At 41.0% G+C, this 15,592-nt stretch overlaps 1 protein-coding gene across 2 annotated transcripts in view; it reads left to right on the top strand.

Annotated features, from left to right (window-relative positions):
* The first annotated feature begins 1,480 nt into the window (after window positions 1–1,480).
* LOC102253222 (cyclin-Y-like protein 1) overlaps window positions 1,481–15,592 on the top strand; it is a 42,769-nt gene continuing 28,657 nt past the window's right edge. The window contains exons 1-3 of one of the 2 annotated variants that reach the window (XM_005876560.2): window positions 1,481–1,706; window positions 4,653–4,727; window positions 6,211–6,245. In XM_005876560.2, the coding sequence (XP_005876622.1) occupies window positions 1,481–1,706; window positions 4,653–4,727; window positions 6,211–6,245 (336 nt within the window). The remainder of the gene's footprint in view (window positions 1,707–4,652; window positions 4,728–6,210; window positions 6,246–15,592) is intronic. The other variant, XM_014547951.1, reaches the window with a different exon arrangement.

The following is a 15,592-nucleotide window of genomic DNA, read 5'->3' as shown; positions in this document are numbered from 1 at the left end:
CTGCCACAGGTCAGTCCGAGGCTTGACCCTATAGCCATTCCCTACAATAACTAAATGTAAGTACTGACTGAGAGAAGCCTGTCACAGTGATACTTGCTAACAGTTGTATAGCAAATGGTAGCACCAGGCTGCTGATCTAGATCTCTCCCAATTGGTGCCACCTCATCAGGTTAACAAATTTGTTAATTATTTGGGAGAAATAATTAGCCTTCTTTCTACTTTTGTGACATACCTATTTATAGTAGAGCTCCTTGGTTTTGGTTCAAATTTCTTTTCAACCTACCCACCTTTGAGGAAAGATATTTGGTTTTCATTAAGTGTTTTGAGGTTTTCGAAGTGTATACTTCTCTACACATTATCCTCTCCTTCCCAGAATAGCTTTCCATATATATATTTAAATATATTTTTATTGATTTCAGAGAGGAAGGGAGAGGGAGAGATAGAAACATCAATGATGAGAGCGAATAATCGATCGACCTCCTGCATGTCCCCTACTGGGAATTGAGCTTGCAATCCAGGCATGTGCCCTGACTGGGAATTGAACTGTGACATCCTGGTTCATAGGTCAACACTCAACCACTGAGCCATACCAGCCAAGTGCTTTCCATATATTAAAATAAAGAATAATAGAGGTCATCAAATAAAGTCTTTCTAAATCTCTCCTCTACCAGAAATGTGTCTGTGGTCATGTTCTTCTCCCTCTTTGTTTTTCTATTGTTCCAAAGCTAACCTATCCCTGCTCAGGAGGCATCTACTTCTGCTTATTTGGGGGCCTTGCTCCATTCATTGTCCCTTCTCTTACTTCAGATTTTTTTTCTCCATTGACTCTTACCTTTAACATATAAGTATACTCATATTTTTTCATCTTAAAATAAAAAATCCTAACAGTATTTTCTCCTACTACCACATCTCTCTTCTCAGCCAAACACTTGGAAAGAGAAGCCCTTAGTTGCTTTCTTCACTTTCTCACTTCCTATTCACTTCTTCACCCAGTCGCCATAGCCAATGGCATTTGTAGCTTTCCTGTTCTCCTGATAACATTTGACTATGTTTAGGAAATTATGGATGGAACCCAAGACTGGGTCAAGTGTGTGCGCTTGGCAAGGGGAGTGGGGTGGAGTGGCTGCAGGGCCTTTTCTGTAAGGTGCATGGAGGGAACTCTGGGCATCATTGGTCCCTTGTAATCAGGTGACCACAGAATGTGTGCTGGTTGGCTGGTGCCAGCCAGGAGAACTGCCTTCAGTTGAGAAGCAACTGTGGGAGGAGCAGCTTTGGCTGTGCTCTCCTCTTGAAGTGGTTGTCATTCTCAGCAGTTGTCTGATCACCACACCTTTTAAATAAGTCAGGCTGCTTACCATCCTCACAGACTAGTCAACTTAGTGGAGGCAGTAGCAGCTGACACCAGCGTGGCGTGGTCAGGCGGGGGTGGAGGGGACTGCTGAGCGAAGGCGGTGGCAGCAGCCAGGAGTGGAAGTTCCTAATGGGGAACAAACTGACCTGCTGCCTGAAGTCCAATGCCAGCCCCAAGCTGGGCCAGCACTCTGGGTGGGTGAATCGGGATGATGAGTCTGGTGTCTGTGTGGCGGGCACCAGGAACTCCGTGGCAGCACCACCAGCCCCAACTGCCCTGGAACCTGCCGAGTTGGATTTCCAAGCCTGCGAGGGCCACCCTGTGCTGTGCCTCGGTGACCTGGAAATGCCCAAAGGTAAGGAGCTGGCAGGTGTTTGATGTTCTCAGGCGTACCTCTGGCCTCCCCTGACCCCAGGATTTCCTAGAAGGGAGCCACCATCAGGCTCCTCCTTGCCTGGAGCTGGTTTCCAAGAGCTGGCTCTTCTTGGCCTTCCCACCCCTTATTCTTTTCTGGTCATGTCTGGCCAGTTTCTTTCCCTTTTCACTACCCAAACCCCTGGTTCTTTCTTCTGTTCCCAACTCAGCCTGAGACAGTCCAGTCAGTGGCCCTTCCTGTTCGTGCATGGCTCTGTTTAGTGTCTCCTGGGACTCTATGAAGACTTCTGGGTGTATTTTCTTCCTTTTCTCAATGAAAACTTAATACCCCAACCTCAGAGTATCCATCCATCTCCCTGTCCTTACCTATCCATGTGGCACCTAAGTGAAGGAACCAGGTAAGGCCTGGTGATACCCTTGCTCCCACCTGCTAAGATAATTGATCTTTGGGACAGTTCAGCTGCAAAGATTTTAGGGTTTTTTATTTAAATTCAAAACAGATAACCAACATAGAACCTATATGGTGTTTTTAAGTAAGCTGTTTTCAGTTGCCTGGATAGAAGCTGCTTTATTCCTTCCAACTATAATTTGAACGCAGAAGGAAATGGTGGGAGAAGGAACTGTGCATGATGTGAAATGTTACTGCCAGTGCTGCAGAGAATCATTTTTTGTTTATTTTTTACACAAAGGAGAACCCGCAGAGTTCTGATTACTTTAATATATCTACTTTGACACAAATATGTCTTCAGTCTTACTTCAGTGACTTAACAGACTTCACTTTCATATTATTTGTTCTAAAGGAGGGGTGGGGTGGCTCACAAAAGTGCTGGTCAAAAGTTTCAAAAGAGAAGACACATAACTCTAGACTTTAATTTGTAACATAAAGTCTTGGGAGTTAAGACACCATATCGTGCACAAGAATATTTGTCTCCATGGCTCCCTCTCCATCCTCTCCCCTCCTGCCAGTAGATGCCTGTTTAACTGTAAGAATGTTGAGGTAAAGGTTCTAAAGACCGGATGCCTAAAGGGGTGCGGGGGGGAGGGGGAGTGGAGAAGAGGAAGGAGAGAGGAAGAAAATAGGAAATAATTGATTTAAAATAATTCTGGATAACAACGTAGCTAACAAAGACTGTGTTGCTTTTTGTTGTGTTTTGTTTTGTTTTGTTTGTGTTGATCCTCACTGGAGGATATTTTTTTCCATTGATATTTAGAGAGGGTGGAAGGAAGGGGTGGTAAAGAGAGAGAGAGAAACATTGATTTGAGACATATTGATTGGTTGCCTCCTGCACACACCCCACCCCAGGGCCTGGGAATGAACCTGCAACCCAGGTACATGCCCTTGACTGGGAATCAAACCCTCAACCCTCTGGTGCCCAGGCCGATCCTCTAACCACTGAGCTGCGCCAGCCAGGGCAAGACTGTGTTTTTTTAAGTAGAAAATATTCTTTCACAAAGATGTTAAAACCCCATTATTTCATAGAGAAAATGTATTATTAGCTCTTATTCTATTTAAACTTTAGTTGAGCTTTTAAATTCTTTAAAAGTAGCCGGTGGATTCCCTTGGGTGCACGTGGCTTTCTAACTGAAAAAAACTCCCTTTTCAGCATACTCAAATATTGTGGGGGAAAAAATGAACAAATTAGGAGCATAAATTTAGGCTTTAATTTGTAACATAAAATCTTAGGAGTTAAGACTCCATATTGTGCACCTTTAAACACAAAGCAAGTGATTACCTGTGAAACCTTCTGCTTGCTCTGCTTGTGCTGTAAGGTGAGCCTCTGTCTGAGTGATTTTATAAACAGTTGGTAGATGAGTCGTGTTGGATGAGAGACCAAATTAGGACCTTTATATAATTCTTTCAAGATTTACAACTCACTTACATGTATATCTCATTTGGCCCTTCTAACTGCAAATAAAGCCTCATGAATATTCTCCCTCTATTGCTGATGGAGAAATCAATACCTACAGATGTGAAATGACTGTGTAACACAGCCGCTGAACAGAAGAGGCCGACATGGGGGTGATAGATGTGCCAAATGCATTTTTGTTGATGTGTGAAAAAACTTTATATTATTAAAATTCAAAAGTAGTTGTTTTGTATTCCTGCCAAAATAGAAGATTGTCCCACCTTGATGCAAGGTGGACTGCAGGCAGACCTACCTTTACATAGTTACAGCACATTTCATTTGTACAAGCAGCCCTAGGGTCAGGTCCAGACGTATTCTTATTGAAGTCTCAAATTAATCGTGGGGCATGGAAGGAAGAAGTGAAACTTTAGCTTTGGAAATTGAGGGCAGAATTTAAAAATCACTTTGATGAAAGTATAAAAAGTCACTACCATGAAAGTAGAGTAGAGCATTGAGCTTTTATGCTATCCTTTTAAATGTGCCGTGATGAATAGCCCCAAGTAAGCTGCAACTAACTAAATAAGTTCATTTTTTGAATGGAGTTAGAATTAACCTAAATGTGTAAAGAACATTTGCCAAGAACAGCTCACGTGATTTGGGCATATTTGACATACTAGCAGGTATCTGACACTAATTGGCCATAGCATAACTTGCTTCTTGACACTTTCTGGAATGTGCTAGTAATATCAAAATAAAAGAGAGTGACTGTATTTCTAATTGATAAAGTAGAAGGTGGGAAACACATATATGGTTCAGAGATTACTTAGGTACAAGTTAAAAAAAAGGTCTAAAACGTAGCCTGGTTTTATTCCACATATATGGAAAGATTCTACAATTTTGAATTTTCCCAGTAGAATTTTTATATTGTTGCCTTTACTAAAATTGGCTTGTTACCATTACTTAAAAAATCTCTTCCCAACACTGTTATAAGTGATTAAAAGTGATGTGTAGCTATTTTTAAAATTATGTATTTTCTACTCAACTAAATTAGTATGTTTTTTTCTCTTCTTCCTATATAGAGTTGGTTTTAGAATTAATCCCTTCTGACCATCCAAAGGCAAGCACAATTTTCCTGAAGAAATCTCAAATGGATGGTAAGTCAAGATAGGATTTAGGTCACAGGTTTTTATTTGAAGAAATCAAAAATATCTGCTGTCTATCTATGAGGATTGACTTTGTGAGTTTGGCTTTATTTTACATATCACTCAACCAAGTGATCCTGTCTCACATCTAGAACCCTTAAGCTATTCAAACTCTCTCACTCTATGTCATGCTGCCAGGGTGCATCAGAGGAACAGAGCCCTACGGGGTCCCCAGGAGCTTAGCACCAGCATGTGCAACTCTGCCAGTTTCCTGTGTCCTGTTTGTGTTAGGATAAGAACCAGTGTAGGATTTTGACACTTCTGCTTGCCAGCTTATTTTCCTTAATGTTATGTTCAGTCGAGTTTACTTGCTTAAAAAGGCATATATGATCAAATCTTTCAGTTGATTATGAAAGCAGAAGTACAAGGAGTGGCGGTTCCATTTTATTTGAAGCCATGCAGCACAATAAAAAATGGGGTTTTAACACTTGTTTTCATGGCATGTGTGCATTTTGACTGTCTGAAGCTGATCATTTTTGGTTAGGATTGTTGTATTTCTCAGTTTCTTCCAGAGTCATGGTTCTGCTCATGTGTAGAGAGAGGGTGAGCCAGTAAAGGAAAAGCTATCCCGTGCCCCTATCTTCAGTCCTAAGGAATGTGTGCCTATGATGCCGTCCTGCCTAATAAAGGAGGCAGTGTGGGAAACAGTACAGCCCAAGACCCTCTTTGGAGCTTTTATTTTTCTTCTGATCTTTGTTAAAGCAAAATGATTTTGTGTGTTGTACTTATGTTTAGTTAGGTTAGCCACATCATTGTAAAATTTAAATTAGATCAGTTACTTTGCAATTGAGTAAAGACCCATTCATATTTTTATTTTTTCCTTTATTTTATTTTATTTTATTTTATTTATTGTTTAAAATATTACAAATAGTAGTACATATGTCTTCTTTTTCCCCCATGGACTTCCCCCCGGTCTCCCCTACCCCCCAGCACATGCCCTCCATTCATATTTTCTTAGTAAAATATCCTAGTTGATTACCAGTCAGTGGTTTAGGATGCTTCCAGGTGCCTGGCAGGTTCTTAGAGCTCTCAACTGTTAGATCCTGATGATTCAAGTAAAGTGGGTATAAATGTAGAATTAGACACTGCAATTGAGTAGTGGTTCAGAAGCACAACAGTTAAACTTCTTTATTAGCTAAGTTTCTTACTGGCCTAATTTGCTTTGCCCTTTTCTTTTGTACATGAAGAGACTTTTATTTGTACCTAATATAGAATATTTTTTTGTTAGGTCAGAAAAGTAAAAGTTTTAAGATTTTACTTTATGGGACTCATCTTGCCAGCTGATTTAAATTATAAATTTTGTTAAGAATTATTTTTAAAAATGGAATAAAATTTTGTCATATTTTGTATGTTGGTAGTCTTTCAACATACAAACTTTTGTTTTCCTATGGTATTTGTATCATAATTGATCAGTTAAATTTTTTTTTATTCTTAGTGGGAGAAAAGAAGAAGAAGAACTATTCATACCATGTAAGTAAACAGTTGAAAAGTTAAGTAAGAAATTAATAATTTGAATTAATAATTGTCTGCCATGGTTTTTAAAAATATATAATGGACCTAATATCATTAGCATAGACCTTTTTTGGTAGATTTTCTAAATCTCTTCTGTTATCTTACTTATTAAACTTACATATTTAGGAAAGTTTTTGGCTTAGTAATGTCCATTTTTTAAGGAGTTCTGACTTTACATTAAATGTCAATAAATGGTTATGGTATAAAGATCTACCTTAATTTTTAATCTTGTTTTTTTAACAAAATAAATAATAAAATAGCTAGGTCAATTTTTAACACTATCTATTGACTCATTGTCATAGCAGCTGAAAGCTAACTTTCTCCCTCTGGCATAGCCTTATTTCCCTCCCTCTGTCCCCTCAACATGTATCATGGTTTTTATTAAATCAGAATCAATGTTTACATGATTATGACTATTTTTTACTGCTGAGCCATAGAGTTCTCTGGCTTTGCCTCTTTCTTGTATACCCTTCATTCTTTTTCTCAAATATTACTGAAATTTGAGCACTTCTACACTTCTCCCGATAATCCACCCCCTTCTTCCTAGTCAACATGATCTCACACAGCCAAACGCAGCAAGTAGGCTGGTCTCCCATTTTTCAAAAATAACATATTTTGTACCTAATTATCTAGTAATTTGGCTGAAAAAGATAACTGTCAGACAGAATACTACTTTTATGCTACATTAACATAATACCTAATAAGTCCTCATTTGTGTGTGTGTGGAATTAATTTTTTTACTATATTCACTTTCTGCTTGCTAATAGTTTTTTCCCCCAGAAAATGGTATAACATTTGTCACAGTTTTGTCAAAAATATTTTCCATTTACTGAACACATTTGTTCCATTTTCTAGTGGAAGCCGTCTCCCCCAGCCTTTGTTATCCTATTCTAGTATAGACTTGTTTTCCCTAGGCCTGTTCTGTTCCTGTTTTTCTGGCCTATTTCTTTAAGATCATCTGGGATCTCACATAACTGTTCTCTTGTGTTGGATCCCCTATGTCTTAGATCAGTGATTTTCAACCTTTTGCACCTCATGGCATATATAAAGTAATTACTACAATTCTGCAGCTCACCAAAAAGTATATTGTTTGCTGATCTGACAAAGAATAACAGGTGGAATTTTGATTCATTAACACAGGACATCTGTTGTTGTGTTTTCTGTTGTCATTTTATTATTTGACAATCTAAAGGAAAAGAGGTCAGTGCCCCTGTCTAGTCAGGTATTGCATGTTTTAAAAATTCTTGTGGCACACCAGTGTGCCATGTGGGCACACTGGTTGAAAATCCCTGTCCTAGGTTGTATATTTTCCTCTGTTTTGTTATACTTCCTTGTTTTATTGGAGCACTTTTTCCTGGCAAAGGATGCATGGAAAGACATTTTCTAGAGATCTAGCCTCTCTGAAATGCCTTCTATTTAATAAAGTACAGAGTTCTAGGTTGAAATTAATTTTTGCAGTTCTAAAGACGTTTCTATTATTTTCTGGAGACAAAGTCATTGTATGATATGTTGTATATTACCAATTTTGGTAATTTCCCTCATCCCTTTATTCTCTGGACACTTTTAGAACCTTCTGTCTTCCTGGGATTCTGAAATTTTATAATGTGATTTGGTATGTACCTTTTCATTTTATTGTGGTCATCAAGACTGCAGGTCTTACCTACTTTCAGGGAAATTTTTGTTGTTAATTCTCACTCAAGGATATTTTTTCCATTGATTTTTAGAGAGTGGAAGAGAGGGAGGGAGGGAGAGAGAGAGAGAGAAGCATCGATGTGAAAGAGACATCGATTGGTTGCCTCCCTCCCGCGCCTTGACCAAGGCCGGGGATTGGACTTGCAACCCAGGTACGTGCCCCTTGACTGAGAATTGAACCCATGACCCTTTGGTGCTGGGTGGATGCTCTCACCACTGAAAAACACCAGTGAGGGTGGGGATTTTTGTTTCTTTTATATTATTCTTTATTCCTTCTTGTTTCTAGTTATCCCCATTATTTGGAAATTTGGAACTCTTAGGGCAGTATTCCTACAGGAATCTCTAAATTTTTTCCCTCTTATTTTTCATTTTGTCTTTTTCTACTTTGGCAATTTCCTTGACTCTATGTTCCAACCCTTTTATCATTCTTTGTTTTGTTTATCTTATTTTTAATTTATAGTGTTCTCTTATATCCTGTCATTCTTTTTTATAGCATTTTGTTCTTTTACCAATACAATTTTTTGCCTTTCTGAGGTTAAGGATTATTTTTTTTTAAGTTTTTATTTACTTCTGAATGTTATCATTCCCATTAATTTTCTTTTTTTTATGTAGTAGTTTTATTTTATTCAGGACAACTCATTTGCTGATACCATAGAGTCTAAGTTGCTCTATTAAGTAATCACTAAAAAATGTGATGTTCTTAGCATGGAGATTTTAGGAAATGCTTTCAACTTTTTTATGAGTTCAGATTTTTTAAAATTGAATTCATTGGGGCATTGGTTAATAAGATTATATAGGTTTCAAGTGTACATTTCTATGATACCTGGTTGATATATGGCACTGTGTGCCCACCACCCAAAGTCAAATCATCTCCCTTCACCATATATTTGGACCCCTTTACCCTTTACTACCTCCCTCCCCCACCTCTTCCCTATGGTAACCACCATACAGTTGTCTGTGTCCATAAGTTTTAGTTTTATATCCCACATATGAGTGAAATAATATGGTTCTTAGCTTTTTCTGACTGACTTCACTTAGCATAATAATATCCATGTTGTCATAAATGGCAGAACTTCATCTTTTCCTATGACTGAGTAGTATTCCATGTACCACTTCTTTATCCATTCACTTACTGAAGGACACTTGGATTGTTTCCGTGTCTTGCCCACCATGAATAATGCTGCAATGAACATAGGGGTGCATATATCATTGCAAATTAATGTTTTTAAAGTTTTGAGGTAGATACTCAGGAGAGGGGTTGCTGGGTCAAATGGTAACTCTGTTCTTTTATTTTTTGAGGAAACTCTAATACTGTTTTCCATAGTGGCGGTTTATATTCCTATCAGCAGTGAATGAGGGTTTCTTTTTCTCCACATCCTCTCCAACATTTGTTATTACCTGTCTTGTTGATAATAGCCATTCTGTTTCCATCTCTCTTACTGGTTGGCTTCTCTCAGATGTGTGGTGGTCTCTGGCTGCCTTTGATCTCTAACTGGAAGTGCTAGGAGTGAACAGAACTTTATTTAACTGACAGGGCTTCATTGCAAGAATTTGGGGGCCCAATTCTGAGCCTGCCTTGGGTTCTGTAAGACAGACTGGCTTTCTGACTCCTTTCCCAGCCACTCTCTGTAGGCACCAAGGTGTGCTTCCCCTCCTTTCTTCTGCCATGTCAGCTGCCGCTCGTTTATGTAGTCTTCAACTTTCAAACATTAAAAATCATCTGGCCGAAACCGGTTTGGCTCAGTGGATAGAGTGTCCGCCTGCGGACTGAAGGGTCCCGGGTTCGATTCTGGTCAAGGGCATGTACCTGGGTTTCGGGCACATCCCCAGTGGGAGATGTGCAGGAGGCAGCTGATCGATGTTTCTCTCTCATCGATGTTTCTAACTCTCTATCTCTCTCCCTTCCTCTCTGTAAAAAATCAATAAAATATATTTTAAAAAATCATCTGTTTACCTTATACTGTGTATAGCTTTTTTTATGCCTTTAATTCTAATGACATAGCTCTAAAAGGAAATAGATTTGTGGTCAGTTCACAAATCTCAAACTTACAGGTTCTAACTCAAACTTAGAACCTATCATTAAAGTGTAAGTCAAAGCTTAAAAGTTTTAATTCAACCTGAAACCTATATGTTCATGTTGACCAATGTCACCCCAATAAATTTAATTAAAAAATAAAGTTTTAATTCAATAAAATTAATAACATTAATTCAGATAATTATTTTTGGTTATACCTATAGCTAGCATACTACACTTTTCTACTAAAATCTTGATTAAGAATTCTCTTTAAACCATCAATTTTGCCATATTGTGCAATTTGTGTGCAACATAGATGGAGCAGTTTTTGTTAATGCATAAAGTGTTAGAAATTTTTAAGTGAATTAAAAGTCATTAGTTCTGAATATCCAAAACTTGTCTTGTGAAAAAGTCGAGAGAAAACAGTACACTTCAGCTTTAGTTGTTAATGGGGTAAGGTGAGACAGTAGGCACAATTGGTGGGGGCAGGATTTCAGTGAGTACTTGACTGGATAGTAAGGTTTGGGTTGTCATTTATTAGACTTCTAGGTATGGCTATTTTTCCAGTCTTTGCTATTAAACTTTAAGTCTAAGGAACCCCTTCCCTTCCTTGCAAAGATTATAAAATAAAAGTCCATCTATTCGGCAATTTGTACTGAATGAATTGAAGATACAGTGGGATTTTTGTTCCTGTCTAGTGACCAACTGAAATACCTATGAACATTAAATAAATTGTCAATATTATTTTAGCTTTTTAATTTTTTTATATTTGCATTTTTTATCTTGATGTTTGTAACTGTAGTTTATGAAGGTTGGAAGTCAGCAATAGTAAAGTTTCAACCATAAAGAACAATTATTTAAAATTTTCAAGCAAGGTGAAAGGAAAGTAACATTCTGGCAGCCAATGTATCCAGACTTTGCTGGTAGCTTAATTCTGCCGCCCTCTAGTGCAGCGGTTGCCAACCTTTCGGATTTTACAGACAACCAGTGGTCCACAGACCACTGGTTGGCAACCACTGCTCCAAAGGTTTCCTTAAACCAGTGGTCGCCAACCTTTCGGACCTAGTGCAGCAGTCGCCAACTGGTGGTCTGTGAGGTCCGAAAGGTTGGTGACCGCTGCTCTAGTGCAGTGGTTCTCAACCTTCCTAATGCCGCGACCCTTTAATACAGTTCCTCATGTTGTGGAGACACCCAACCATAAAATTACTTTCGTTGCTATTTCATAACTGTAATTTTGCTACTGTTATGAATCATAATGTAAATATCTGATATGCAGGATGTATTTTCATTGTTACAAATTGAACATAATTAAAGCATAGTGATTAATTACAAAAACAATATGTAATTATATATGTGTTTTTCGATGGTCTTAGGCGACCCCTGTGAAAGGGGCTTTCGACCCCCAAAGGGGTCATGACCCATAGGTTGAGAACCGCTGCTCTAGTGGATACTAGATATTTGATACTGGAGTGATGGCGAAGTGTTCAGTGTTTCTTTGGTTGTATCTAGCCAGTAGATTGCACCTTTTTGATTTACTAAATGAACCCTCATAGAGCTGTGAGCCCATGTCTAATAAAAAATTTTCAATGTGTTAGCACTATTTTCAAATGCAAACCACTATAATAGAAAAAAATTTTAAATAGAGGGAAATGGGAGCAAATATCACCCAAAGCTTTACCAACTAGTCTATATTTTGGTGCATTTTTTTCCTGTTCTTTTTACTCCCCTGTTTATAGGCTTTGGTCATAATTGAAGTTATTATGCTGTATTACATGCCATATTACACCTGTATAGTAGTGACCTTAAAAGATAATTTCTCATCTAGATATATAAAAGCCTAAGCGACTGTTACAGCGGAACAACCGAACGACCAGAATGACCAGTTGCTATGACGCACACTGACCACCCAATCACCTGATCAGGGCCTGCTGGCCAACCTCCCAGTCCCTCCCCCTGGCTGGCAGGCGCTGATCGCCCAGGGGGGAATGGGGAACCGGGGGTGGGTGGCACCGGATGTGGGCAGTGCCAGGCCTAGGCGGGTGCAGGCGGGGAGTGGGGCCAGCTGCCAGCAGCTGGGGGAAGGCAGGCCCCAGCCAGCCAACCTCCTGGTCCCTGAAGGCTTTTGAAAAACCTCTTTCTGGGGAGGCTTTTCTTTTCTCCCCAGCAGCATGCAACTCAAAGGCGCTAGCCACAGAACCGCCCAATCTCTCCCTACACCCAGTCGGATTGAGTCTGGTGCATGGTAGGGTGGAACACCCCAAGCCACTGTTCACAGGCAAGAAGCTGGTGGGGGTGGAGCATGGATGCAGGGGCCTTGGACTGGACCACCCGGCCCCCAGTGCCCTCTCTGCCTGGAGGTGTCCAACTGCAGACCTCCGACCCCATTAACTGGATCAGTGGTGGGGTGGAAAGCGACCTGGGAGGGTGAGGAAATGAAACTTAGGGCGAGTACCATGGGTGCAGTCCCCATAACCGTCCCCTCCCAGGATAATGCTGCGATCCCTAACCTCCCACACGCCAAGAGATAAATGTGGATTTGCAAAGAGGCAGGCCCCCGAGGAGCTTCAGCTGGGGGGAAGAAAGGAGTTACTCACTACTGACAACCCCACTCTTTGCTTTAAGGCTGCATTCTCCTTCCCTAATACATGTTGCTTAAAGTACACGATGGTTTGTGTTTAGATAAGCAATAAACGTGGGGAAAGCAAAGTTTTGTGCTTTAAAACAAGAGAGTCTGGAATCTTTGTCGGGGAGGTGTCTCTCTCTCTCTCTCTCATTCTCTCTCTCTCTCTCTCTCTCTCACACACACACACACACACACACACACACACACACACACACACACCCATTCATTCCTTCCTCCCCTCTTCCCTGGCCTGGCGAATCTTCACGCAGAAAGTTAACCCTAGCTTCTCAGAACCCATCTCACTGGAGTGGCCTCTGTATTGTTTTGGTTTATTCTCTCACACGGGTTTTTCCTAACCTCTAAACCAGTAGTCAGACATCCCCTGAGGAGTCCTGGATTGTGAGAGAAAATAAACTAGAGGCCAAGCTGAGGGACCAATCCCCCGTGCACGAATTTCATGTACCAGGCCTCTAGTTTCAAATAAAAGTATATCAATGAGTTTTCATATTTTATTCTGTATTTGTCCTTTTGAGATTTCAAAAGTAAATTATGTGTTAACTGCATAGCTTAAGGAACATATCAGAGTTTTAGTTATAATTAAGACATTACTGGCTTGAAGAATTTGTTCCCCCAAATAGTGATTTTAAAAAAAAAAATGCCATCTGGAACTTTTGGTTAATGAGGAATAAGTGGCCTTGAAGTAAAACATTGGAAATAGGCAAAATGGTGTTTTATATAATACTAGTGGCCCTGTGCACGAATTCGTGCACATTGAAAGAAAATTAATTAGAAGAAATAGTTTAATATCGCTATTTGCCCTTTCTCTACAATAGAAGTGTCAACCAAATTCACGATCAATAATGACAGATTAAAACACACACGTGCTATTGGCACCAGCGAGAGCTTTATATGTATTGCTCATGTGTGAATAAATTTAGCCTTTTATATATATACTAGTGGCCTGGTGCATGAAATTGTGCACATTAAGAGGGAATTAAATAGAGGAAATATTTTAATATTGCTATTTGCCCTTTCTCTATAATAGAAGTATCAGAGATGAAAGAAAATTAGTAAAATGTATATGAAAATCGCCCTCCTGTCAGTCTGGGGTGTGCTGTGGGACCCAGAGTCCAGTCCCCACCCACCAGTGTGCATCTTGAAATCGTGTGAGACCCAGACCCGGCCGGCCCCACCCCCTTCAAGCCCCACAGGGTGGAGGGCACAGCCCCAGGTCCCCCAGACCAGCACCGGGCAGGGGGCACAGCCTCAGGTCCCCCATCAAGCCCCTCCGGGTGGGGGGTGTGGCTTCAGGTCTCCTGGCCCCAGCGCCAGGGTTGGGGGCATGGCCTCAGGTCCCCAACCTCAGCGCCGGGGCAGGAGGCACAGCCTCAGGTCCCCCAGCCTGGCCTCAGGTCCCCCGGCGCCAGAGCTGGGGGTGTGGCTCCAGGTTTCCCAGCCTGGCCTCAGGTCCCCCGGTGCAAGGGTGTGATGACCATTTGCATATTAGCTCTTTATTATATAGGATAGATAAACTTGCTTAATTAGACCTGATTTCTGATTTAGCTAAATTTTTTCCAGCCCAGTGAAGCACCCCAACTTCTCTTTCAGGTAATTGTCAGCAACACAGCAGTAAATATCAACATAAAGCAGATTATTATTATAGATCATGCAGGGAGAACAAAGGGTAAAATATTTAACTGCAGCAGTGTTTGACTATATTCTGTGCAGTGAGAAAACCTGAAGTCATTTTCAAGGTCCACCATTCCTTACTTCTTTTCAGTTGGGTCAAGTTTCTAAGCTTTCTAAATCTCCATTTTCCGGCTAATGAAAAGAAAAAAGGATTCCACTGAGTCTCCTATGTACCTACTCCAGGACTTCTGTGAGGATCAAATGAGATGAAGCATGGGAAAACGCTTCACAGACATTTGGTTAAAGTGTAAAATATTTCCACCTGTGTTCCTGGAACTTCAAGGAGGCTAGTTGCTAGGAGAGGAAGCCGGGCATTGCTATGTGACATCATTACCTAGCACCCACAGCAACCGTTTCCCAGCTGGGCTGGGCTATGGGCTGCATTTTGCGCCATGGGGTCTCAGCAGTGTTGGCTGCAATTTGGTGGGCTTTCGCTCCAGGGTGGTGGCGGGGCCTGTGTCCCATTTGGGGGAAGCTGAGTGTTGCTTTCTGGGTGCCAGGTCCACGGTGCCATTTCTCTATGTGCATCATGGCAGCTCCTGCGTTGAGTGTCTGCCCCCTGGTGATCAGTGCTTGTCATAGTGACCGGTCAGAAGGTTGGAAGGACACTTAACATACTAGCCTTTTATATAGATAGATAAAGAAATTTCTGACTATTCACTAGCAATTTTTAAATGCTCTGTTTTTTCAAAGATATCAACTAGATTTTCTCCCTGTCTTGTTGTTTGTGTGTTTGTGGGGAAACTGATGGGAAAGTATGAGAGCATGATGAAAGCTCTTTTATGTTAATACTAGAGGCCCAGTGCACAAATTCGTGCACCATTGGGGTCCCTTGGCCTGGCCTGCGGGATTGGGCCGAAACCGGCTCTCCGACGTCCCCCGAGGAGTCCTGAATTGCGAGAGGGCTCAGGCCTGGCCGAGGGACCCTACTGGTGCATGATTGGGGCCAGGGAGAGACAAAGGAGGTTGGCCAGCCAGAGAGGGACTGCGGGAGGGCTCCAGGGCATGTCCGGCCCATCTCACTCAGTCCCAATTGGCCGGATCCCAGCACCAAGCTAACCTACTGGTTGGAGCATCTGCCCCCTGGTGGTCAGTGCACATCATACTGATTGGTCGACCAGTCAACGGTCTGCCCTCTGGAGGTCAGTGCACATCAGAGCAAGCAGTTGAGCAGCATCATTAGCATATTATGCTTTGATTGGTTGAACGGATAACCTGTCGACCGGACACTTAGCATATTTGGCTTTTATTATATAGGACTAGAGGCCCGGTGCACAAAAATTTGTG

Source organism: Myotis brandtii, unplaced genomic scaffold, assembly GCF_000412655.1.
Source record: "Myotis brandtii unplaced genomic scaffold, ASM41265v1 scaffold49, whole genome shotgun sequence".
In the NCBI taxonomy this organism is placed as follows: domain Eukaryota; kingdom Metazoa; phylum Chordata; class Mammalia; order Chiroptera; family Vespertilionidae; genus Myotis; species Myotis brandtii.
Note: the sequence above shows the minus strand (reverse complement) of the source record. Positions and strands in the feature narration are given on the sequence as shown.